Source organism: Vitis vinifera, chromosome 2 (genome assembly GCF_030704535.1).
Source record: "Vitis vinifera cultivar Pinot Noir 40024 chromosome 2, ASM3070453v1".
NCBI classification, from domain to species: domain Eukaryota; kingdom Viridiplantae; phylum Streptophyta; class Magnoliopsida; order Vitales; family Vitaceae; genus Vitis; species Vitis vinifera.
In genome coordinates, this window is record NC_081806.1 from 2,715,393 (window position 1) to 2,740,661 (window position 25,269).

General features: G+C 36.1%; 3 protein-coding genes across 6 annotated transcripts; all 3 read right to left on the minus strand.

Annotated features, from left to right (window-relative positions):
• Window positions 1-693: 693 nt before the first annotated feature.
• LOC100241031 (signal peptide peptidase-like 2) lies at window positions 694-10,802 on the minus strand. 2 transcript variants are annotated; one of them, XM_059741333.1, is made up of 15 exons: window positions 10,680-10,802; window positions 10,301-10,580; window positions 9,128-9,286; window positions 8,891-9,002; window positions 7,904-8,023; window positions 7,543-7,694; window positions 7,235-7,417; window positions 6,935-6,969; window positions 4,617-4,773; window positions 3,766-3,819; window positions 2,258-2,350; window positions 2,004-2,146; window positions 1,396-1,466; window positions 1,122-1,205; window positions 694-1,024 (listed from the first exon to the last, which is right to left on the minus strand). In XM_059741333.1, exons 2-15 carry the CDS (start codon window positions 10,445-10,447, stop codon window positions 888-890), a joined length of 1,647 nt encoding a protein of 548 aa, XP_059597316.1. In that variant the 5' UTR covers window positions 10,448-10,580; window positions 10,680-10,802; the 3' UTR covers window positions 694-887. The 2 variants fall into 2 exon arrangements, with proteins under 2 accessions (XP_059597316.1, XP_002274996.2); XM_002274960.5 differs by having other exon boundaries at window positions 10,301-10,785.
• Window positions 10,803-13,541: 2,739 nt separating this feature from the next.
• LOC104881633 (uncharacterized) lies at window positions 13,542-16,638 on the minus strand. 2 transcript variants are annotated; one of them, XM_010662296.3, is made up of 2 exons: window positions 16,384-16,638; window positions 13,542-15,702 (listed from the first exon to the last, which is right to left on the minus strand). In XM_010662296.3, exon 2 carries the CDS (start codon window positions 15,438-15,440, stop codon window positions 13,848-13,850), a length of 1,593 nt encoding a protein of 530 aa, XP_010660598.1. In that variant the 5' UTR covers window positions 15,441-15,702; window positions 16,384-16,638; the 3' UTR covers window positions 13,542-13,847. The 2 variants fall into 2 exon arrangements, with proteins under 2 accessions (XP_010660598.1, XP_019072471.1); XM_019216926.2 differs by having other exon boundaries at window positions 16,332-16,638.
• A 1,548-nt stretch (window positions 16,639-18,186) lies between these two features.
• LOC100242838 (UDP-N-acetylmuramoyl-L-alanyl-D-glutamate--2,6-diaminopimelate ligase MurE homolog, chloroplastic) lies at window positions 18,187-23,646 on the minus strand. 2 transcript variants are annotated; one of them, XR_009467727.1, is made up of 6 exons: window positions 21,623-23,646; window positions 20,907-21,023; window positions 20,347-20,522; window positions 19,676-19,821; window positions 18,834-19,084; window positions 18,187-18,489 (listed from the first exon to the last, which is right to left on the minus strand). XR_009467727.1 is itself a non-coding variant. In XM_059742904.1 (5 exons), exons 1-5 carry the CDS (start codon window positions 23,487-23,489, stop codon window positions 19,066-19,068), a joined length of 2,325 nt encoding a protein of 774 aa, XP_059598887.1. In that variant the 5' UTR covers window positions 23,490-23,646; the 3' UTR covers window positions 18,187-19,065. The 2 variants fall into 2 exon arrangements, 1 of the variants encoding a protein (XP_059598887.1); XM_059742904.1 differs by having other exon boundaries at window positions 18,187-19,084.
• Between the last annotated feature and the right edge of the window lie 1,623 nt (window positions 23,647-25,269).

The window sequence follows — 25,269 nt, forward strand, 5'->3', positions numbered from 1 at the left end:
AATAGAATTTTCAAAAAACAACTCATTTTATTTTTCCAAAGCCCTTTGGATAATAGCAACGAGAAAGCCTTCAAAAAATTTATGGGATAATTTTTAATTTATACTTTTAATAGCAAAAAAAAAGTAAAAACACAAATAATTATGTATGATTAAATTTATATTTAAAATATTTTTTTGTTAAAAAAAATTAAAACCCAAAATTTTAATTAAATAAAAAAATGTTTTTCTTTGAGTGTCACATTTAAACCCATGCTTGATTAGATAAAAAATAAAAGAAAAATAAATTTAAATTATTAAATTATTTTTATATACTACTTTTTCATACAAAGATGAAATAATTTTAAAATACATAAATTTACAATCAATTTTAATTATATTAATTTTCTTTCATATATTTTTACTCTCAGCATTTTTTTTTCTTTCTTGAACCAAACAGCACAAAAGTTTTGTTTATACATTTTAATAGTTGTGTTTCAGTTCAAAGATGTCAGCTTTAATTCAAGGGGAGGCTTTTGTGGAATGGAGTGTCCCAAAGCCCATGTGAAATTTCACCTGCAGGGTGGCCTTGAGCTCAAGAAAAGTGGTACATGCTTACATTATTATGATTCATGAAGCCAGAAAAGGCAGTTGCAGTTCCCCAAAGGCACTGATGGTGAAAACCCAGTGAAAGCAAGAAAAGGCAAGAAAAAACCATGGTATCCAAAACCAGATCATGGAATGCCCATTACTGTCTAATACACATTGTTCTTTACTTAAAGATCATTCCTAGGGTATTTCAAGTGGAAACAAATCCCAAATCATACAGAGATGCCCTCTACTTAGCTTTCAGCAGCTGGGTTCTTTACCAGACACCTGATAGCTTTCGACATAGGACGAAAATGGGGGCATTACTTCTCCTCATTAAATTCTTGAGCGAATTCTTGACTGTGTTCGTGTTGGACATGGGGGCAGGGTCTTTCTGGAACTCCTCTTGTCCATAGGTTCTTGAGATCGCCTCTCTTCCTCCCCAGTGTCAAAAAGGTTCCTGCATCAGTGTGTGAATTCATGATAAGCTAATTGCAAGATGTAATCGGTTTTGCAGTTCAATCGGGTTGCATTTGCTGCCTGTGACAGAGAATTACCCAGTGTGAATGGCACGATGTATAGGAGTGCCGGTTGGCCATGCCCATCCATCAAGTTCAGTGCCACATATGTGATGAGAAGACCTACCAGTTCAAAATACGTTAAATGAGGCGTTACAAAAGAACAAAATCCAGCTAAATAAAGGGTCCAGTGATAAAACTACGGGAAATATTATGTCATTTCCAGCTGCTAATCTTCTATCCTTTGTTAATGAATCATATACTTGGTATATTATTAACCGGAAAAAGGTTGATTCAATTATTGCTACTTTACCTAATCCATAAGCAAACATTGCCCACAAAAAGTATCCAGTTTGGATATTCTTCTTTGCCAGCCAATCATACCTGCAAGAAGAACCCACATTATTGATTAAATTCAGAGATCATTCTGGAAAATTATGAGAAAATTGCTCTCACTGCTTCCTCAAACATTTCTAACTTACAACTATTCAATTGATTGCCAATGGAGAAAAACCAAAAATTGGGATTTACAACTAGTTAAAGTTGTTCTCTCCTCTCCATTTCTCAGAAATTTAAATGGAGCACTGGAGCATTTAGATATAATAAGGAAAATGCATGAAAAGAGAGGACAAAAAAATTTCTGAAAATGCACCAAGAGGTTGTTGGGTTTTCTGATCGAATTATCTGGACGTGTTTTGAGATTAACCGATTTTTTATAGTTTGACAAATTAGTGTTTATGTAGATTAACATCTCTTTACAAATAAAAACACACAACAAATTTTAAAAGATCTGCCAAATTTGCAACAAGAATCTGTTGACTAAAGAAGCTGCCTAGGATGTTATTGAAGTTGATGTCCTGCAAGTAAAAGCACAAATAGGAGCAAAATTCTTGCAATGAGAAAAGGCTGCAGAGCTTAGACCTAAGTGAAAATGCTATTAGCAGTCCTGGTAATAGGATGTCACCAAAGCCAATGATACTGTAACCACCCCATGGATCAAACATGCGGGGGATCTTCAGTAGCATAGGAATACCATCCTGTCCACTTCTATCACCACGAGCTACCTATATAAAAACATGACCAATTTATAATGCTTTTTAGTATTTGAAAGTCTGCACATTATTTGAACCACAATAACCATGGTCTAGCATATGGGTGAAAAAAGCAGTACTTACCACAATCATCACACTTTCATGGAACAGCTTTTTAGAAACGAACACCCAAAAGATGTCGTACAAAAAGGCACAACTAAGAAGAACTGTACCCACCTGATTCACAAAACACTCAAACTGCTGTCAGAAGAACAATCATTTGCTAGCCAGGGATATCATTGTAATATTGATCTTGAACCATTTCATCTATAACTTGTGATACCAAGTAAAACTGATCAACAACCAGTAACAAATACGTTTCAATTATGAGCATTATTTGACAAACTAAGAAGCCAAAAGGTGTCAATGCAATCACCTCTCCCTAAATAAGGACAAAAATGTTTGGGAGTCTTTCATGACTTAAGGAAAAAAAAAATCAAAGAAAAAAAATCATGAGATCTCCAAAACCAAATAAAACCACAGCACAGCATAAACTTAAGAATTTGAACTTAGAAAGGTTGCTATTGTAAAGGGTGTGAATAAGCCAACTTGAATACTGGACTGTCTGGCTGGCCCTTTGTTGGAATCCCCAAACTAAGGATTGGGGACCCAATATAAAAGTCTTTTTGGTGTAAGGTGAAGTGTCAACATTCTATGAACTGGTTTAAGATAAAAGTCTTTTTGGTGTAAGGTGAGGTGTCAGTGTTCTATGAACTGGTTTCTGCAGTAGCCATGCTTGAAACTCAAGCTCAAACTCAGCTTGTTTAGGCTAGTGAATGAGCTTGACTGAGGTGGATCAAAGTCTTTTTGATGTAAGGTGAAGTGTCAATGTCCTACGAACTGGTTTCTGCAGTAGCCATGCTTGGAACTCAAGCTCAAACTCAGCTTGTTTAGGCTAGTGAATGAGCTTGACTGAGGTGGATAAAAAAAAATTCTGGAGATTCACTAAGAGCAGTTCGGTTACTCAATAGTAACAGCTATATCGGCAACATAGAGAAACATTATGACAAATGCATAAAGTAACATAAAATTTTAAATATTTTTAGAATGATACTGTCAACATTTCAAATACACCTTTTTCTATATGAATATTATTTTCACTTAAACAGTAATGATGTTTTCAAACTACAAACTTCTTTCTCGCAATAACAAACTTTCTGTTTGCAAAAGCTTCTTACTTGGTACATCTTAACAATCCGTGTCTTTGTAAAGAACTATGTCCAAATTACCATACATTATGTCCAAGTTACATGTAAAGGGGAAAAAAAGGGAAAAGAATTTCTTTAGTGTAAAAATCTAATTATAAATACTTTCAAAGAACAATTTGATAGAGCCTGAACAGCTCAAGAATCAAATATTAATATTCAAGATATGATTACACAAGCTAGCATATTGCTTACCATAATTACCTAAATTTTCTTTTGCAACAATTATATCTCTCTGGATTTTCAAATTCTTCAAGTCCACATTACCTGCTTTGTGTCATGGCCATAATTACGAACAAGTACTTTTACCAAGCACTGAAAATGGTTCATGCACGCCCACAATTAGTCATTTCCAACCAATAAATCTAAATGAGTTTGAATCATTACCTTGAGATTAGGTATATGTACGATCTGAAGAACTGTGATAATTAGTGCAATTCCCTGATTGAAGAGGAAAAAGAGATCAGTTGTTTAAGTCCACCCATCTAATTACCTCCATAATCTTCTCCAGAAAATAGATTAATAAAGCCCAAAATAAGCCTTTTCCTCATACTTAACATCCAGTTAAAAGTTCCTGTTCATTACTATGGTACTGTGAATATATGAAATAGCTACATCAGTATTCAGAAAGAGGATTTAGAAGAGAACTTTGACAAGCAAGGCACATGTTGTCAACTATGTGAGCTCTTTTATGTTCAATGAAATAGTGTGTACCACTGGAAAACAAAGATTGGAATCATGAGAATGAAGAATGAATTATTGCTCTCCGATATCCACCTTAGAAATTTAAGTTAGAGCAATGAAAAACCAGGAGGTGAAACATAATGAGTGGGGCTACCACACTCATCCTCAATATCTAACATTTATTGAGAGAGAGAGAGACAGACAGACAGACAGAGGAGCCACTTGATATCATAAAGTGAGACAGAGTTAAAGTTATTAGATGGGAAATACAGTCCATTGGACCCAAAATTTTATTTGCAGAAAGGACTTGTGCTGTAAAGAACTGGTTCACCATTTTATTTGTGGCATCTGATCAGGAAAATTTTTAAGGGAAATTATGACTGCATGTTGTTTACAAAAATCAAATTACAATCATCAAATAGGGATTGGGGGGGAGGTTTGAATAAAGCATGCCAAGAAGAAAGGTTTCAATAATTTTGTGATAACTGGAAAATTAGCAACTTATGGAAAAATATGAACATTGTTATAGAAACAGTAGAGAAACTTATACTTACAAGTATGTCTTGACCTATCCAGGCAAAGGAGACATCACGATAGACTGCCCAAACAACAGCAAATGTTATGCAGAATGGAGAAACAGCCAAAGTAAGGTATGAGACAGCTCCAAAGAAAGGTACTTTAATGAATGCTTCTCCAGCACGTTTGAACCACCTGAAAAACATGTCACTTAGTTGCTGGTTTCAGAATACAAAAATAAAATTTCTCAACCATATGAAAGCAGTAAACTGATGGGACATTCTTTGTTAAAGAAAATATAAGAAAGAGCAAGCAAGCCATTTCTTGTTCATCAGATGTTCAATCAATCTGCTTCCAGCCTCTTCTTGTTAAAAAATCCCATGAGAAATTATCCTTTGAATATGTACTAAAGCAATTATTAATTTATTATCACCTCATCAGTGAGAACAAACAATACATGATATTGTGTATAATATATTCAAGGCATATTATCATGATAGAATGGTGCTTACATTAGATATAAAAGTCATTATTGCTAAACAAGGAAGTAGCATACCCAAAGCCTAAACATAGCCTGAATTATGCTAGAAGGAAGATTCATGGGTTTCTGGCATATAGGAGGAACAGAAGCTTGACATGAGGAAAACAATTGAAGACAGTAACAAGAGAAACAGGATAAGTTCTTTTAACCTTTTCCTGCATATTTTTCCTCATCACTTGATTCATGTAGCATATGTGCTAAATTTTGCAGTTTTACAGACAGGACCAAACTAAAAATCAAAGTTTTCAATAAACGCATTCAACTGATTAAGCTACATATATTTTTATTGCAGCTTAATAGTCAAAATTTGAAGTAATGACAAGTACTTCAAAGCTCATGAATATACTCTTTTGCAAATACGTAGAAGATGATACAAATATTCTTTTCCATATAAAGAACAAATCCACAGCAAAAAGTCATCATAATTGTTGACACATCAAGTTCAAACCAATCTAGCAGTAAAGCATCATCAAGCACGGGTAGAGAAGCTTAGGGTGGTGGAGGATGGGAGAGGATGTTGGAACCCTTGCTTTAGGAGGGATTGTCATGATTGGGAGGTGGGGGAAACGGAAAGTTTTCTGGATTGTATTTATACTAGCTGTTCAGGGATCCAGGGAGGACAGATTGGTTTAGAAGGCAGTGAGGAGTAGGGTGGTCTTATTTTCTTTACTTAAGTTTTACTTCTGATAAATTTCCAGACAATCGGATTTGGAATTCTAGGGCCCCTTTAAGAAGTGGAGTGGTCTAATTTTCTTAACTTAAGTTTTACTTCTGATTAATTTCCAGAGAATCAGATTTGGAATTCTAGGGTCCCTTTAAGGATCTATTTCTTCATGTGGGAAGCTGCTTGGGAGAAGATCCTGACAATTGATCAGTAGATGAATAGGGGATGGACATTGGTCAACAGCTGCTGCCTGTGCAGTTAAAGGAGGAGTCAGCTAGTCATATTCTAATCCATTACACCAAAGTACAAAATATTTGAGACCTTATTCTACCTTTATTTGGTGTGCAGTAGATTTTCTTGAAGTCAACCAGAAAAACCCTTCTAAGCTGGAACAGGACTAGCATGCAAAAGGGCATAGGAGGTTTTGGAAGCTGATCCCTCCTTGTTTGTTTTGGAGTACTTGGAAGGAGTCAAACTGCAAAATTTTTGAGGAAGAGGAGCATTTGGACCAAGCCTTAAAAGATTTTTTTCCTGAAGACTTTTTTTTTTTGTGCAAACCTTTCCCTTGTAGATTTTGTTGGAGAGCATGATATACATTATGGATCTAAATCTTAGAAGTTTAAACTTTTAGGAAAATTGGTTGTTCAACATGGTATCAAACCCTCATTTCATGGAAGGTCAAGTGTTTGAACATCATTACTACATGTTTATTTCCACAATTTATTGAGCCCACATGTAAGCCTAAAATGGAGGCTACACGTGAGGAAGGGTGTTGAAGAGCACAATATATATTGTGAACCCAAATCCTACAAGCTTAAACTTTTAAGAAAATTGGTTGTTCAACAGATGTCATAAAGGGCTGACTTTGATATCGTATGGGCTGTATAGGTTCCTTCTCTTTTGGTTGTTTTGTCTTTTTTGCACAACTATCTCTCTGTATCCTCCTGGTGTATGGAGGTTGCACCCCCTTTTTTCTAGGCGCTCTTTAATACATTATTTCTATTTGCCTATCAAAAAAAACAAAAAAGCATCATCAAGCAAGGAGGAGGAGCAAGTGTATCTTTTTTCTTTTGGATAGGTTTTTAAGAGTTGTAATGCAAAACTTCATAGCATGTCAAAGGCATATCTCAAGCAACAAATGGCAATTGTACCTCGACAACAAAGCAACCAGACAAGTTTGCAAGCCCTGAAAATAGATGAAATGACAAAGTTAGGGTTAATTCCAAAAATGGAAAATGCAACAAAGACAAACTACTCACAGCCAATATGTTGAAATTTTAAACATTACAGCTACAATTTGCATTATTCTTAACGAGTTGGTGCACAAATACTAATATAGTTGTGCACTGTATGCATTAATATGTGATTGGATATAGCATGTGCATATGTGCATGTTTATGCATGAACTCACACATAACAATTAATAGGATGTAGAAAGGAAGAACTCATACCTCGACACCACCTATGCAAAATAGAACCACCAAAAGCTCAACGAACCAGTAGGACATAAGTTTGTAAAGCATAACCAAAAAGCATGAAGCAATAACAACAAACAAGACAGCTGATGTTGTGTTGATGTCTACCACACCACTAGCACCACCATCTTTGGCATTTGTAAGCTCATCTGAAGCATCCTATAAGAACAAGTTTACTTCATATATCAGGGACCATTCATAAGCTGCAGCACATGAGACCCTACCCTAAGAGAGAAAAAAATTACTGGAGAAAACCTAATTAGCTAGGATTGGCAACAGATGACCTTTAGTAGCTTGTCCTGTTCAATAGCTGCCTCTCTGGCACTCCATGCAGACCAATAAGATGCACACAAGATAGTACCAACTGCCATCAGCCATAGGAAAACTTCGGCTATGTCAACTAATGGTCTTCGTGGAGAGTATAGCTGCACAGACACTGAAGAAAGTATAGAACGTTTAGAGGGGCACTTGTGCAACAGCAGGAGAAAAAAAGTATGCCATTCAAAATGCTGGAGGCATCACCATTCAAAGTGCCAGAAATAAGAAAGAACTTCTGAAGCAAGAAAGTGGTTATACCAAACATGAAATCCAAAGAAAAAATTTTATCTTTTGCTTGGCAACCATGTAGAATATCAAAAAACTCACCTGATGAGCTATTCCTCAACATTTTTTCCAAGCTTGCACCAGCTTCTTGTGGAAGCATGACAGCAGGTATTTTTATATCAAGATCAGTTTCATCAGGCTCACAAACCATCTTGTAAAGTTCTGCAGGGGGGAAAAGGACAAGTAGTGAATTTTTCCTTTCATTTTCTTCCTTTTGTTTCAAAGTCCACTATTTGAAACACTACGTAAATTTTGAACTGATCATAAATGAAATAATTGAATACTAGCATAAAGCCCGATGATACACAAGATTCAAACAGAATGTAAAAAAATAAATATTAAAAATTAAGAAAATCAGCAAAGTCTGATAACTAGTAGTGGAAGGGTCATCTTTTTATGGTTAGATAACTAATGGTCCTCATGTATTGATTAATCTAGCATTATTTTAGATGACTGATGTGCCACTGATTTAAAACGTGCCTTTGGATTAGTAAATGACATGAAGTAGCTCACTCTACAATAAACTTTAAAAAGGCTGGGTTTGGAGTTTCGTCCATGCCAGCTAGGACCTAGCCTAAATTACCCACATCTAATATAAGACCAAACAGATAATATGCTTATATACTATACATATATCTATAGCCTTTGTACACGTAGACATAACCACATCTAGACTTCTGATACTGTGATCACTTAGGATGTGTTTAAGGACAACTTCAGAGGCTTTTAGCAGCTTATTCCATGGATTCACTGTTTTACATTACTAGGAACAAGATTTCTAGCAAACTGCACAATGATTTTGCAAGATCCTTCTCTTCCAATCTCCAAAACGATTTAACCTCTCCTGAGAAGGTGGAACCTGCCTAATTCAGGATTTAACACCAAAAGAATCTCCAAAACAGTTGCAGATTGATCCCTCACCATGGACTCTAATAAATTTTAAGCAATACTATCTTAGCTTTAGAAGCTTCTTTTTCTCAGTCAACCTTGTTAATTGTACATGCGTCAAATATAAAACAATGTAATTACCTTTCTGGTTGTTTATAATGAGAACAGCTGAAGCACCAGCAGCTTCTGCAACATTTGCCTTAGTTGTGAATCTACAGTTGCCTCGGTGCACCATAATGACATCTCTAGCAAGCTAAGAGAACCAAAATAATAAATTCACTGACATCATCAGAATATAGTACAATTTCCAATATGAGAAATGTGAAGACAGTTATGCATGGCTATCTAGAGCATATAGGCAGTGTAAAAAAGAAAAACCTGTTTCCTCGGTGCAGTGCAACAATCAGGGGGATCTGAAAGAGTAAGGTGAGATTGATGTGCATTTTTCTCCTTTGACACAATTTTAGGACCAAATCTAGCCCCAACACCAACAAATTCAGCATCTTCTACACCATCAACCCAAGTTTGAACTTTTACCTAACAAAAGCAACAGCAGATCAACAGATAAATTATATTCACAGAAACCACCATAGAAACAGATAAAATACAGTTGCCCACTTGACAGATTACTCATAAGTAAACCCAATTTGACTGGATACAAAGTAGTGGCTTAAACCAAGCTAAAAGGCATATTTCACCAAACATTGAAAGATGTCATTCCAAATGATAGGTAGCTATGCACATGTCATGTTATATTTTTGAACTAAAAGGAGAAACAGAATGAGATAAAGGGGTCAGGAGCTCAATCATGATGAAGAAAGTGGACCTAACTCTATCATTCTTAGTCTTTGCTTGCTAAAAAGTATGCTCATACCACACTGATCTTCATACCAAAAAGATAGACTAAATCAGATAAATAAACAGGCCGGTAACTCAATTATACTGGAAAAAGTAGTCCAAACTCTGTCAAATTTCCACAGGGCAGAAAAAACATAAAATCAAATGCAAAATGCAGGAGAAAAATCACTGGAAGTCCAATTGTTCCCTCCAAATCCATAATAGCCAAATAAACCAGTTTGAGTTCAGAATCTATAAATCAAAACAACTCAAACTTCGACTATCAGAAAAATATAGAAACTCCAGGATACACCAAAGGAAATAAAAGGGAGGAGAAAAGTGATGTGGAAGCAGTTGAGTATATCCTGCAAGGACCATTTTTTTCATTCATAATAAAACTATCAACAGTAGAACCCAAATGCTCCCTTCGATCAAAAACGGAGCCCAATTCAACAATTTCCTGAGTTGAGTTGACTTGAGTTAAATCTTCCATTTCTTTCAGAGGTCAAAAAGAACAAAAAGCGTAAAATCAAACTTCATCTTCCTCCCTTTTCAACCATTTTCTCAGCAACCAAAACAGGCAAAATTGAAATTACAAGAAAAAAAGAACAAAGATAAAAACAATAATAAAAATTAGAAAGAAATCAAAGCCGCCCATTTAAGAAACCAGAGAAGCAACAACTGGGTCGAAGAGAAAATCAGAATTCGATTTACCAAAACAAAATCGTTCTCACACCCAGGCTTCTTGGGGGCGTCGTCGTCATCGTGCACGATGTCCCCAGCTGTCACGGAAGAAGAGAAACAGACGAACAGAACCACAGCAAATGCAAGAATAACGCAACAAAGCCTCTGCAAATCCATGGAAAGATTTACCTCCGTCACTGAGAATCAAGAGCCCTTATGGGTCTTTCCTTCGCTGCATAACAGAGAAAGACACAGAAAGACCAAAAAAGACGGAAGATTTCTGTTCCGTGCACTCTGAGATTTGTATGAGCTCAAAACCAAAAAAAAAAATTGCATAAACATGAGATGAAAAATAAGCAAACAATGGATCTACTTTGTTGGGAAGTGATGTTGCAGAGGTGACATTTACCAGACACACTGTGACACTCCTAAACGACGTCGCTTTCCACTCTGACCGGTTCGGGGTTTTCCTCCTCTTTCTGGGAATATTGGTGAGAAAAGACAAATTTGATTTCCCCTCATCACATTTTTTACTTTTAACGTTCTATATCTGCCATTCAGTGTTAACTGTTAACCACTAATTTCCAACACATTCTAGAAAGTACTTATTTTTTTATTTGAATGTTAGTTTTTCTTTCTCGTATTCAACATCATGATATAATTTTTTCCGAACTTAAAAATATTTATATAAATACTTTTAGGTTTACCTTGTTTTTTATTTTTACCAACAATAACAATCTGCCATCGAAATGTTTTTAATATATATTTTTTTAAATATATTTTAAAAATAATTTTTATATATAATATTTTATTTATAATCATTCTTCGTATTTATATAATTATTTGGATACAAATAAAAAAATTAAAAAAAATATTTTTCAAAAACGCTTTATCAAATATATATTTTTTATCGACTTTTCCCTTAAAAATATATACTTTTAAAATTTTGGTTAAGATGATAGTGTTTGATTTTGAACTCCTTGTATACTTGCCCATTTCCTTCGATCTTGTCTCCTCCAAAATGGTTACCAAATCCTATCAATATCATGGTTTATATAATAATTTGTTCTTTGAATTGTGACCACTCCCTTGGATTTTTAGTATACCGAGCCCTCAAAGACCTTAAGATTTCAACACAATCGGATGACTTGAAGGCATAAGCTTTTCATGAACCAATGTCACTTAATAGGACTAATAACAATCGTTTGCTTTTTATCTATTTAAAAAATTATTCCAATCATCCACTATCTCAGTGTGAGGAAATTTTATATATATTTTATGTGTTGGGGGCAGTCATTTCAATCATCACAAGAGCCCTGTTCAATGCCCTGTTTTTTCTTTTGTCTATTTGTAAAAATAAAAATAAAAAATGAAGGTAAAATGAGTCACAGGTGGGTGTTTGAAATGAGTGGCAGAGAATCACCCTTTTGTTTTCTTTTCATTCTTTAGATAGAATAATCCCATCTTATCGTATGCTCGGTCTCAAAGTATGGGGTGGCCAGTGGAAGCCATCTGGTGGTGGGTCTTGAATCAATTCCTGTGAAGAAAAAAAAGCACAAATACCAATCTTGTAACTGCCTCTTCAGCCTTTGAGGAGGCTAGATGCAGATGACAGTTCAAAAGTAGAACACAGTGGAGGGGATTACAGACAAAGTGATGCATGTTCAACAACAGGTGTGCAGTGAGAACACTTTGGATTACTCCTCAAGTAGAATGGCTTGGGCAGCCTGAATAGAACAAAAACCAAAAGGAAATCACAAGCCTAATAGACCCGAATCAAATTGACCATATTTATAGATGGGAGATATTCTAAACACCATCTCAGAACACTCGAAAACCCGCTCAAGCCTTTCATTGGATGGTCTTTTGTACAGATGGAAGGAACATCTTTAGAAGTTTTTAGAGTTATTTGGAGTTTTCCAAGATTAGGATGCAAGCCCTATGAAACTATATGGAGATAGAAAGTACTTTGAATATTCCAAAGTTTTGTAGAAATTTACCTTGCAAGATTTTTAGGAGTCTGCAAAAACACTTGGAGCTCTTGAATAGTTCATGATAAGCGAAGACTTCCAAGAAGAGTTAAAGGGTTCTCAGGCATTATCAAGCTATTAGCCTCTAAAGCTTTCTTTTTCAGAATTACTCAAATTTTTGTTTTCTCTTCAAGCTCCTCTGTTATTGAAGCTTCTTGTATTCTCTTTCTTTTTTTTGATAGGTAAAAACAAAAGTGCATATATATAGAGAGAGAAAAAGGGGGTCCCAAAGTAAAGAGGGGCGACAAAAAACAACATCTGCCCTCACCTAGACCCCTACTAATCAAAAAGTTGATTAAAGAAAAATGCCCATCATCTAAAGACAGCTTTGTCCAAGACCAGAAATTACAAATGATTGTTGTGTTCTCTTTCTTACCCATTTACTTCCATGTTGCCCAGAATGTTAGCTGAATTTGCAACCACTCAAGAGTTGAAGCTTCTGTGTTCTCTCACTTATTTGCTTCCCTGCTGCCTAGGCATTTTCCAGATTACTTTAGATGGACTTAACAACTCAGGCATTATTACAAGCATGGAAACGAAGTAAACAAAGTTTATTTTCCAAGATTTCAAGCTAGATGCTTGTCAAACCAAATTAATTTTCAAACATCCCTATATTGCCAAATTAACAGAATATGGAAAGAACACACCATTTCATTAAAGAAAATCACTTTAGTGAAGAGATTCCTATTACTGACTCATATACAAGTTCTAACTAATCTAATGTAGGGAAAAGAATTAAAATTTCTTTCTTGCACACTTGTATCTTATTGCTAGTTAAAACTCCAATGGAAAAACTGATTTCAATTACATTTAACAATACAAAAGAAGAAAGATACTAATTCCATTCACATTCAATACACACAAATAAAGAACGAAGGAGGATTCTGCAAAACCATCTGCCCAAAACAGCCCAAGCATCAATTTATTGGCCTAGAGATTTTAAGCATCTACTTATTGGCTTGGAGATTTTCCAAGCCCTAAAATTTGTGAAGGAGTATATGAAACAAACCCAAGTGGATTTCAATGCATCATTAATCTGCTCTAACCTATTTAAGAAAAGGTTATTCTCTGATAAGAAGGAACATACCTGAACAAAGAAAAGTAGGCCATTGTAATGTAACTGCAGATACCCCATAATGGAAAAAGGGAGATACCTGGATGGCAGATTGACCATTTCCACTTCTCTCACCCACAACTTCTGACATGTAAACTCATTCTATGAACTGTAGATAGAAACGAACTTCACAAACAATCAATATTACTTAGATTATGCCACAGTTACCTTCTTCTGCCATTTCCCTCTAAACTGAAAAAGTGGCTAAGCAATCAACAAATGCTAACTCTTTAATAAGAACAGAATCACAGTAAAAACAATGAAACTAGAACCTCCGTTCCCAATTCAAACAAATATAGAAGAAACAGCTATTCAATTGGAGCTTTTTAAGTCATTCTTTTCTTTTCAAGAACAAAGAAACAAGGCATTAGAAGCTCTATTTGAAAGCATCTGATTAAGAATTCTGATTCCTATCTCTTGTTCATCCCTTACACTAGTTTTGGAATAGATGACTGTCTTTGATGTCTGGGGTTTGAAATGCCATAAGTCCACCATCAGCTTTGTAATTCAAATGGCTGCGCAAATTATTGGCAACAAAATGTTCTGGAAAAGCGTTACTTCCAGCAGAGAATCTTATGGCTCCTCCATTCATCCTTAGACCCAATATGTTATTCTCTCGGGGTAGATTCTCCAGACCAACTTGATTTGGAATGTTAAAATATCCATTCAAACCCTGATGAAGTGGAATGGGAAACCCAGCACTGAAACTTGAAGTTGGAATGCTATTTTGGTCTATACCACTGACATTTCTGGACCCCATTTGAGAAAAACTTCCAATTTTCTCTTCTTGCTGGATGCCTAAAAAGTTTCCACGATGAAAGCTTGCACTAGGTACTAGATTTGATCTTTCTGAAGTCATGGCCATTTTGTTCCCAGAAATTCCTGGTTGAATATAATTGCAAAAGGAAGAATCAAGCCTGTAGTTTTCATAGCAGGGCTCAGGTAGAACAGTAGGTAAGGTCAAATACATCGAAGAAGCTACTTGATCAGAGGGATTGGACAAGAAGTTTGGCCTTGTAGCAGATAAATCCAACATTTCTCCTTTGTTCCTTTCAGTTGATGTCAAGGGTCCAATAGCTTGACCTTGGTCAACTTGATCTTTAGGGACTTCACATGGAATGCTGGAACCAGCAGTCCTGTGGCTTTTTATAGACATCTCCAGAGATCTATCATTGCAATTTTGAGCTTCCAAGCCTGTTTCAAAGTTGTCCTGGTGCTGCACTTGGCCATTCCCCTGTCCTCCCCTTGTTGGATGCGTACCAGAACCAACCTTCTTTTTGCCTTTTACAGACTTCTCTAAAGATCCAACTTTACAATTCTGAGCTTTCATGCCTGATTCAAAGATAGCATGATGTTGTGCTAGGATGTTCTCTTGCCCATTACTGCTTTTTCTCTTTGCTGACCTTGCAGTAGAATTAGCTGTCCTTTTTACACACCTGCCTAAAGATCCTCCCTTGCAATTTTGAGCTTCCAAGCCCAAAACAAAGTTGTTCTGATGCTGCACTTGGACGTTCTCCTGCCGACAATCACCCCCTCTCCTTGATGACCGAGAATTAGTACCATCAGGCATCAATTTATGCATTTCTTCCCTCATCCAAACAAACAAGTTTTCTCTTGCAACTTTAAGATCCTCTAATAAGGACTCCATGAAGATTTTAAAATCATCCAATGTTGCTGGATCACATGCATTGCTCTTACTCTTCTTTTTATTAACTTTCTTGAAAGAATCCCTCTTCGTCTCTTTACTATCTAAATTATTCCTCTTGCTTGATCCAATCTGCATTTTGTTAGCTTTCCCAATTTTGAAGTGATCCCCTGAACTACGATCAGACTTACCTTCTGCTTGAGATCTAGGAGTACCACTGGTTTCATCATTTTCAGGCGAAATAAGAGAGGAAACCAGTTTGTGCTTCTTGAGAACTGGCTCACCACTGGAACTCGATTTGGAATTATCACTTGAAGAATCAACGTCGCTGTCTCTCCTCCTGAACTCCCACCTCTGCTGAAATTTCAGGTCTTCACTCATGTTAGTACTTGGGGATATAATCACAACTATATAACTATGTGCTCAATCCCCGGGAGAGTCCGACCATAAATGACTAGACCCACTTATCATCAAAGTTTCAACTGCTTGTTTGGAGAATGAAATCAGTTTGATAGAAGGATTTCCACTGCAACTGCACCTTGAACTCATTTGAAAGATTGTACCAGTGATTCTAGCAGCACCCCTCCTCACAAATCAAATTTTGTGAAGAGACATCATGATTAACCGCTCCATCATCCTCTTTCTTTGATACATCATGAGAAAGAAAAGTGAAACATTGATCAGAAAGTCTGAAAGGAAAGACTAATCAAATGGTCGCCATAATAATATCCTCATATCCAAAAAAAATAGCATTGAAAAACCATAATCAGACCCGAAAAGATGATAATGATAATAAAACAAGTGTGTAAATTCAATAGAATGAACCATGGGCAGGGAAGGCCAAATAATATCAAACAAATGGATTCCCTCGGATTTTAATTCTGCGACCAAACTGAGAATTCAGAATGACCGTTCAAAGGTAGACACAATATATCAATAAAAAACAACAGAAAGAAATAAAGGCAGATGTAAAAGCAAGTATACAATTTAGTCCACAGTAAACTCAACACATACTCTTCCAATTCAAGAAACCCCAAATTCTGAACATACCCACAATGAGAACAATCAATAAAACTATCCAAATCATGAACCCTAAAAACTCCCGAATCAAAAAACTAATAGAAGGGAATATATAAGAATACAGAAACTCACAGGACATACTAAAAACAGAAAAAATCAATACAAACCCAGAAATATGATCACAACAGCCAACAAAAAGGCATCAGCCAATCAATCAATGAATAAAAATAAATACAAAAATCAAACACAAACCATCAAAAACATATATCCTGGGTTTTTCTCATTGGGATAGATAGTTTCTCACCATACACCCAGCACAAGAGCAACCTCTGCGGATGAAGCCCAACCCCATTTTTTTCCTCCCATTTCTCTCGACATTTATTTCTTTGCTTCCTCTCCCAAAAAGGAAACAAAGGATTCTCCTCTGTATGTGTGCGTGATGTTTCTATGTGTGTGCAGCATTGCCGTAAATGGTGAGTTAGTGAGTGGGTTGTTGTGGATGTGGCAGATAGTTATGGGGGATTATAACTTCCTTTTTTTTTTCTTTTTCTTTTTTGTCAATGAGTTGGTCTGGTAGATATCCACAAACCACACACCCCCATTTAATGATTTTTTGTGGATATTACACTCACATTCACACCTTCACTTAGCTGTTTCTTTTTCATTCTTTGGAAACAAAAGTTGCCTTCTTATAATAATCTTCTCTTTTGCCTTTTCCAGATGTAGACCCTTTTTTTCTTGGACTATCAAGCTTGCCTACCCTCTTTATATCATTTCATCTGCCATGTTTGGATGATTACCTTTCTTGCTTTTCTTAAATCTTCTATTAATATAATTTAATCATAATTACGTGGACTAATTTAATTTACACATTGTGATCATTGCATGTTTGAGATGATGGGAAAATGGGAGAGTTCTATTCTAAGAAAAATGGTGAATAAATGGGAGATTTGTTTTATGGGCAATGTGTGTGGTAATATGTTTTGGGTTATGGGAAGAGAACATATATGATTTGATAGTTAGTGACAACCCAAAAAAAGAAGTGTCATCTTTTTGTGACAGTGGGGGGTATAAACCACCACAATTGCCAAGTGAAATAAAGGGGAAGAAAGCAACAACTCCCACAAAAATGGCAGCCTAGCCACAAAAGATTCTTCCTTTTGATTTTGTTCTTTTTGGAAATGGAAGGCACTTTGGAAATTGATGCAAAAATGTTGATTTAATTGATTAAGATGAGTAGTATGTATTAAAGTGCATTAATGGGTGATTTGATGTCAGTCATGGGAAAAGAAAAGACTTTATGGCAAGTTTGACTGCAAAAAAAAAAAAAATTGAATTTGTCCCACATCTGAAAAGAGAAAAAAGAATTTAGCATGGCAAGTTTTTATGAAAAAATTTCAAATGAGGCATTAAATTGAATTTCTAATATTAGCTGTTGTTCTTCTGCATATGTATTTATGGCACATTCTTACTCTTACACACACCCAAATAATACCGGAGGAGTGAAATCCATCTTCACCCATTTGAATATTTAGGTCAGACTTCTCCAGAAGCGATGTGGATTGTGGGATGTGACATATAGAATGTGGAAAAGAAAGACATGTTGTCCCCATCACATGTAGGTAAGGTTTAATGTTGCAGATTGAATAATTTTACAGGCATCGTTGCTATCCTTTTTCCAATGACTGTATGCTGCAATATAATAACTTGTCCTTCAACCCTTTAAGGCTATGTTTGAATCCAAAAAGTTTGGAGGAAAATGTAAGAGAAATAAAATAAACTGAAAAAATGAGAAAAAAAAATGAAGAAAAATAAAAAGTTGATTTAAAATCAATAAATTATTTTTATATGTTATTTCAAATTCATTTCACCTATTTTCCTTTTCTATGTAAAAATTAAATAACTTAAAAAAGTATACATTTCTAATTAATTTGAATTATATTTAATTTATTTCCTATTTTCAATAGTGAAACCAAATATTAGAAAATCATTAGTGGGAACCAAACATAGCCTTACCAAAATGATGGACTTGATGCCCATCTTCATTTATGACTGTTTTGGAAGGACTCTCTACCAAGACTAATACTTAATAGGAGCCAAGATCAGATACTCAAGAAGCCTTCAAGATTTGGAGTTTGTCCACTAAGTATCAGCTTTAACAACATCAGAATACAGATAACATGCACTACACCATCTTGATATCTGGAGATGAACTCCCAATAAGTATAAAAAAAAAAAACCAATTGCTCAACCAAGTGGAATCATTCAGATTTCCAAATTGGTGACCAGGATCAGAGCTACGTATACCTGCTTACAAAATTGCATCTTCAGTTACCTTTTTATGGGGCCAAATTGCCATGGGTGCTTCAAACTATGACAGTCTTAAACAGCTCAAAGGCGGCCCAGCAACCTGGAGGGGAAAAATTCAGAGGAAAGTTTCACGTCCCAACCAGGAGAAGTAATTATGTATATATATTGAAGTAAAGAATGATTACGTGAAAGCAATGCATGAACCCTATTTTGACCAAATTAGTATTGCTTGCTTTCCATTTGAACTGAGCAGTCAGCACAAGCTATGCTAAAAGTGGTGTAATTTTGGTAGAATTTTTTTTTCATTGCCATCATTTTTGTTGACCAAGCATGAATGAGCTATATGATGACTGTTGTCATCGGAGAACAGTGATGGTGCTCTACTAGTGAATCTAAAAAAATCAGGTTGTCTGCTATAAAAGTTAATGAGAATCTTGTGATTACCTCATGAATCATACATCTGACCAAACAACAACCCCCTGACAATTGCCTTCAAATGTAGGGTAGCATCACGTTCATCATATCAACAGAAATCCACATGGTTCTTCTCTGATTCAGAATTTTCTTTTTCTTTTTCAATGGAATGGAAGGGCACCTCTACTCAACTTGCACAAGTGAAACTACTATTCCCTCTTATGTTAGCTTCAAAACTCTCAATGTTGCTTTTGACACTGTTTTAGTGACTCTCAGGTAACCTGCAGAAGCATGGGGAAGAGCAACACAAATATCCAAACATGATCAGTACAAAACACTTCACTGCCTCAGTGACTTGTCAGTCACCTGCACTAAACAGAAATCAAGAGAAACATTCATATTTCATCTTTTATTTTGTTTCTCTTCCTCAGCAAATGTAGTACATGAGGAATATAAAAATATCTCATCCTGACAGTAAACAACAAAGAACACGTTTCATGGAAGGCATTTAAATGTTTAAGTGAGGCCTTTAAGGCTGTTTGATAGTTATTTCAATCTTCGGGAATGTCAAAGGCTACTTAACACGACCATCATGGGCACACCAACACCACTGAAAGTACTGTCCAGTATGATGTGCATTGAACCATGAGAAAAGGGTATTAAACTGAAACATTTAGTTAATATCAATTTTTTCAATTTACCAATTCATTACAATTGCACTTACTTCAGTTATGTGTGTGCACATACTGGAAAGGAATTTAACAAATACACTTAGGTTCCTTATGAGGAGAAAGTGGCTCCGACTGAGATACCGGTATCATAAATAAAGGACATTTCAGTATGCAACAGCAATAGTAGCTAAAATAACTTACCGCCATGGAAATTCACTCGTGTCTATTCCAGCTTGATGAAGCTCATCAACATACTGCAATGCTTCACGGCATTCCTCCCGATCATCAAAGAACTCCTTTTTGTCACCTTCTATCTGATATGTCTCATGACCTTTTCCAGCAACCACCTGTAGCACAGTGACAGGAAAATCAGAAAACAAAGTTGAGCAGGAAATGGCTAAGAAATGAAGAGAACATGGCCAGGGCAAGACGTCAAGTAGAACTGATCCATGAGATGGACGGAGAGGAAGAAAACTGAACTTTCTTATTCATTGATCCCATAAACTTTCAAGATTGAATTGAAAGCTACCTAAAATAATTGGTTCCATATTCTTTCTTATCACACTTGAATTAGGTTTATTCTGGCTCTCAAAACATTTAAAGTCTTTTCTTTTTTCTTAACACTAAAATAAATTATGGTTTCAGAAACTCAAAAAAAGAGAATAACATCACTCCCATATTTCCTTATGATTTTAGAGTTTAGGTGATCTGGTGATGGTTGTGGTTGTTGTTGTTTGAAACCAACCAACTCATTTCTTTTTGGCTTTTAAAAGCCCTATTAGTTGAATAGTGTGACTTTTCCCTACCCAATTCAATGTCTGTGTGCAAATCTTGAACAGAGGAAGAAGCAGAGTGTGACTTCAAAAACTTACAACAATATCACCTTCCTCGCCCATGGCAACAGCTGCACGAACAGCTACCCGTCTAATATCATGCAAGAAAAGCCTATGACCGTTTGGAAGAGGCGGGTAGTAATCATTTGCCCCATATTTCAAGTAATCGTGCATTGTCCATCCCACGCCAGCCAACATATCATCCAAGATGTCCACTGAAGAAGATGAAAACATCCAGGTGTTAAAATTAGGCTTCCAGATGGTTGGTACTAACATACAGCACTATCTTATCACTTTACTTCCAGTGTGTGTACTGTGTACATACACACTGAGAGGGAGGGGGGCAAGCGGGCAGGGAGAATCATACATAGACTGTTGAAATATGTAAATGAAAGGGGAGATTTACAATTCCCACACAAGTAAAGCTGTCAATTTAACCAATGGTATCCAAAAGCCAGGGGCAATTTTTTTATGTGACAGTTTCCCATGAGAAAACTTGCGGTGTCACAGATTTTGAAAAGGACAGAACAGTAGACGGCTCATCATAACAGACTTTAGTTCACTTTGGTCATTGCATTTTTTCTTTATGCTATACATACATGGATCTTCATTCTTTGGATTGTCGGAGGTCAGAATAACCACATCACTTTTATCTGTTGCAATCTTCGTCATTATGGGCCGCTTCCCTCTATCACTCTCACCAGCACAACCAAAAACTTCACAGAAAACATGAAAATTGGTCAGACAATGATTTCATTCTCTATGAACCTTAAATAATGCTAAGGCAACTGCATTCTAGTTACAGTAAATAACTTTATTAAAAATATCACTTTCTGCAATAAAAACTAATTAGCCAGAGAGGTAAACACCCAAAACAGATATTGAAATCAAGGACAAAGGGTGCTGATAAGGCAATATATTCAAAATGAAAGGTTTTGACTTTCAACAGCATTTTGAAATTCCAATTTCAATTAAACTTAAAGCAATTCAATTTTAACCAGGTTTAATGATGATGGTGGAATGAGACTGGGCACAGATTCAATCATTAAAGAACAAAAATGGAGGAAAAAGTCAAAAGTGGTGACATTTTCCTGCCAATAAATGCAAAGCGAACATTGCACCCAGCAGATTTAGAACACAATCAAATAATACTCAACCTAGAGATATTCACTTCCTATCAGCAGTAGGCCACAACTGCAAAAGTTGAACTACTATAGAACCTTGAGATAGATATAAAAACTTAGTTATAGAGGAAGCTTTATTATTGTATAGAAAGAAAAAGAGAATAAACACTAGAGAAAATATGACAAAATACCTGTAATAATCCGCCTTGCTCCAAGCTCCCTAACGGAGTCCAGTAATCTAGATAGGGCATCAGGAGTATGCGCATAATCCACAATCACCCCAAATGCCTGTTCCTCATCTATTAACTCACATCTACCAGGAACTGCATCAATCTCTTCAATACCTCTAACAATGTCCTCCAAAGGCGCCCCAACAGCAATCCCAACTGCAACCGCTGCCAGAATGTTGTAAATATTATGCCTCCCCAGCAATCCTGATGAAATCTCCAATATTCCCTTGGGTGTCTGGACCAAGACCTGGGTCTCAAACAGGGAGAGTTCAAACTTCAATGGATGAACATCTGCATCCTTATTCTCCATTGCAAAGGTCACAACGGGTACATCTGGGTTCCCTTGTGCTATAAAGAAAGGTGCGTTTGGGTCATCGATGTTAACAATTTTCCTGTGCCGATCAGGGTCCACCATTCTGGAAAATAGTTTGGCCTTGGCATTCCTATAATCCTCCTCTGACTCATGAAAATCCATATGATCCCTAGTCAAATTTGTGAAAACTGCAATATCAAAATCGACTTCATTGCACCTCCCTAGTGCTAGCCCATGGGATGAAGCTTCCATCACAACAGCTTCAGTACCATTATGTAGCATCTTTGCCATCAACTTCTGAATCAAAACAGCATCCGGGGTGGTGTATGGCGCTTCCAACTTATTTTTTCCATGCACATAATATGCTACAGTGCTCAACATCCCGGTTCTCAATCCCATAGCTTCATACATGGCCCTTATCAAATACGCCGTGGTCGTCTTCCCATTTGTCCCAACTATACCAATCACAGCCATATTTTTCGATGGGTGTCCATAAAAGGCTGCAGCCAATGCAGGAAGAACCAAACTGGTATCTTCCACAATGACCAGAGCTTTACACCCCAATGTCTCCTCTATATCTATTTCTTTACTTGCCACCACCGCAACAGCCCCTCTCTTATCAGCCTCACTCAAATATAAATGGCCATCAGTTTTCCTCCCAACACAACACACAAACAAATCCCCCGAACTTACCACTCTCGAATCATGTTGAATTCCTGTAATCTCTACCTCCAAATCACCATAAACCGATACGGGTACAACTTTACTCTCATCCAATAGCTCAGCTAAGCTCATTCTAAACTTGGGTTCCACAATTCTCACTCCAGATTCCCCAAAACTATCGAAATCGACATCAAACGACGAATGTGAAGACGACCCACCATTAACATTACCTGAATCACTCTCCTCGTCATCGAGCTTCTCCGACTCTTCATCATCCAAATCCTCTGAAATAACAGTGAGCCCTCGAAGCTCGTTAATTTCCTCCAAGTCAACAACCTCATCAGGCTCCAATTCTTCAATCCCCTCAGCGATCTCCTCGGGAACCACGCTCTCTTTCTTGGGGTTAGGCTTCAAAAGCCCTTGCTTCACGAATTCTTTCCGTTTCATTGCAATGGCCTTATCAATCTCCCCAAACAAATCGTCCCCAGCACCCTCGGCATCGATCGAATCAACGTTATCAGGTGCGTCTTCAACATCCGCAATGGCGTTGAGGAAGGTGGACTGGTCCTTCTTGAACTGCTCTTCTTCGCGTTTTCGTGCTCTAGCGGCTTGACGCTGAATCTGCTGGAACTTAAACAGCCCATGCGCGGAATCTTCGGGGGCCTCGGGTGGGTCGTCGTCAGCAGGATTTGGGTCAAAATTTCCGGCGGAAACGACTACCGCCGGGGATCGTAGTCGGCGGTGGAGAGGAAAGAAACCATGAAGTGATTTGAATTGGGAAATAGAGGGTTTTAAACAAAGAGAGTGCGGATACATAAAGGGTGTAGTGAGGGAGAAGAAGGTGAGAGCCATTGAAGCGTGTTCAAGCAAACGAAAGGGTTTAGGGTTTTACTGGGGCGGAAGGTGGTATAAGCAACAGTGCAGTGCCGCCGGTGTCACTGAATGCAGAAAACAGTTTGGATAACATGAATTCAATACTAGTCTTGAAAACTTCACCCAAAACAAAAAATAATTGAGACTTGAGGCTGATAAGCTCAACCTCAATGTCCAGACTCTCCACAATCCAAGCTCGGGCCCAGTACCCCAGCCCAGCCCTAAATAACTATTGGACTAGGCCTTCTTCTGGCCCAAGTGCGAAGGACGAATGATTAAATTTTAAGCCCATATATCCAAAGGTGGATGGAGGAGGCATGATGGTCAGGGAAATGATAGTGCTAGGCTGTGGGGTGGGTGGTGTGTGGGTGGTGTCTGCCACTAAATGTGTGCACGAAGCAAGGAAAGGCTGTCACTGAAACCTCAAACTGCCATCAATGGAATGCCAACCCTAGACACGATGACTCATCCACATTCAGGACATCCAATCATTAGATCCTGCACATTTGCTTGCCCTTCCTCACTCTTCCTACTTGTACTAGATTCCAATCAATACAGTAACCTTTTCCATCTTTGATTTTTAGGGAAGGATGTAGTGTATTGTAAGATGAAATTGATTCAATGCAGAAGGGAAAAATGAAAACGAAATATTAGCTCTGGTAAAAAAAAAAAAAAATTGATAATAATTTTTTTTTAAGAATAAAAAATATAATGTTTCAAAATAATTTTTTTTTTATTTTTACTTATTTTTTAATGATTTTTTTAAAATATAATTATACAAACAACGTTAAATGATAAAAATAAAATATCAAATATAATTATTGAAATAAAATTATAATCATTTTTATCCATTAAGACTATCTTTGATTCTCGAACAATAAAAGAGAAAAAAAATAAAGATTGAATAAAATGGTTTTCTTATGTTTAATTTTGTTTTAGAAATTACAAAAAATAAATAAATATTATTAAATTTAATAAAAGTTTTATGAATTTTTAAATTCTTTATATTGAGAAAGAAAAATAAGTAAAAAAAAGTTTAAAGAAATGTATAAAATAAACATTTATCCTACTTTTATTTTATTTTATTTTTCCTTCCTTTTTGTTGTCCTCTTTATTTTTTTCCTTCATATTTTTTTTAAATCTTTTTTTGGGAATAATGTTTGAGAATATTATAAAATAGCTTTTTACTATATGTTTGATTTCTAGGAAATACTACAAAAATAAAAATAAAATATTAAGAAAAATGGGTTTTTTTATGTTTAGTTTTATTGTGAAAAAAAAAAACAAATATAATTAAATTATTTTAAAATGTATACATTTAAATTTTATTTTATCTTTACATAAGTGAAAATTAATAAGTAAAATAAAATTTAAATACATATAAAAATAAATTATTTTTTATTTTACTTCATTTTTCTTTCTTCCAATTTTTTTCTCCATTTTTCTTTTTTCACATTTTCCCTCAAAAATATCAAACACCAAGTATGAAAAATACTTAAAGATCCAAACAATAAAAAAAGGGGGAAAAGGAAAAGTGAAAAACCAATAGGTTGACTCCCAAGTGTGTTAGCATATGGTGTGGTGGGTAGGTCATCCCCCTCAACCCAAACCCCTCCTATGGGTCACATCCCCATGAGGGTTCTCAAAACCAAACCTTATAAATTATGACACATATTTTCTTTGTCCTAACCCATGATGTGTAAGCTCTACTTAGAATATTTATGGGTCATTTAAAAAAATAAACAAAGCATGCTAAAAT

Excerpts from the sequence above, each read along its gene's own strand:
- LOC100241031 (XM_059741333.1), bottom strand. The coding sequence starts at position 10,447 with ATGGATTTGCAGAGGCTTTGTTGCGTTATTCTTGCATTTGCTGTGGTT. Across the intron at positions 7,418-7,542 it reads AACAGGACAAGCTACTAAAG|GATGCTTCAGATGAGCTTAC; the intron begins GTCATCTGTTGC and ends TTGTTCTTATAG. Across the intron at positions 3,820-4,616 it reads GGATAGGTCAAGACATACTT|GGAATTGCACTAATTATCAC; the intron begins GTAAGTATAAGT and ends CTCTTCAATCAG.
- LOC104881633 (XM_010662296.3), bottom strand. The coding sequence starts at position 15,440 with ATGAGTGAAGACCTGAAATTTCAGCAGAGGTGGGAGTTCAGGAGGAGA.
- LOC100242838 (XM_059742904.1), bottom strand. The coding sequence starts at position 23,489 with ATGGCTCTCACCTTCTTCTCCCTCACTACACCCTTTATGTATCCGCAC. Across the intron at positions 21,024-21,622 it reads AGCAAGGCGGATTATTACAG|TTTTTGGTTGTGCTGGTGAG; the intron begins GTATTTTGTCAT and ends TTTTCTGTGAAG. Across the intron at positions 19,822-20,346 it reads GCGAGGAAGGTGATATTGTT|GTGGTTGCTGGAAAAGGTCA; the intron begins GTAAGTTTTTGA and ends ACTGTGCTACAG.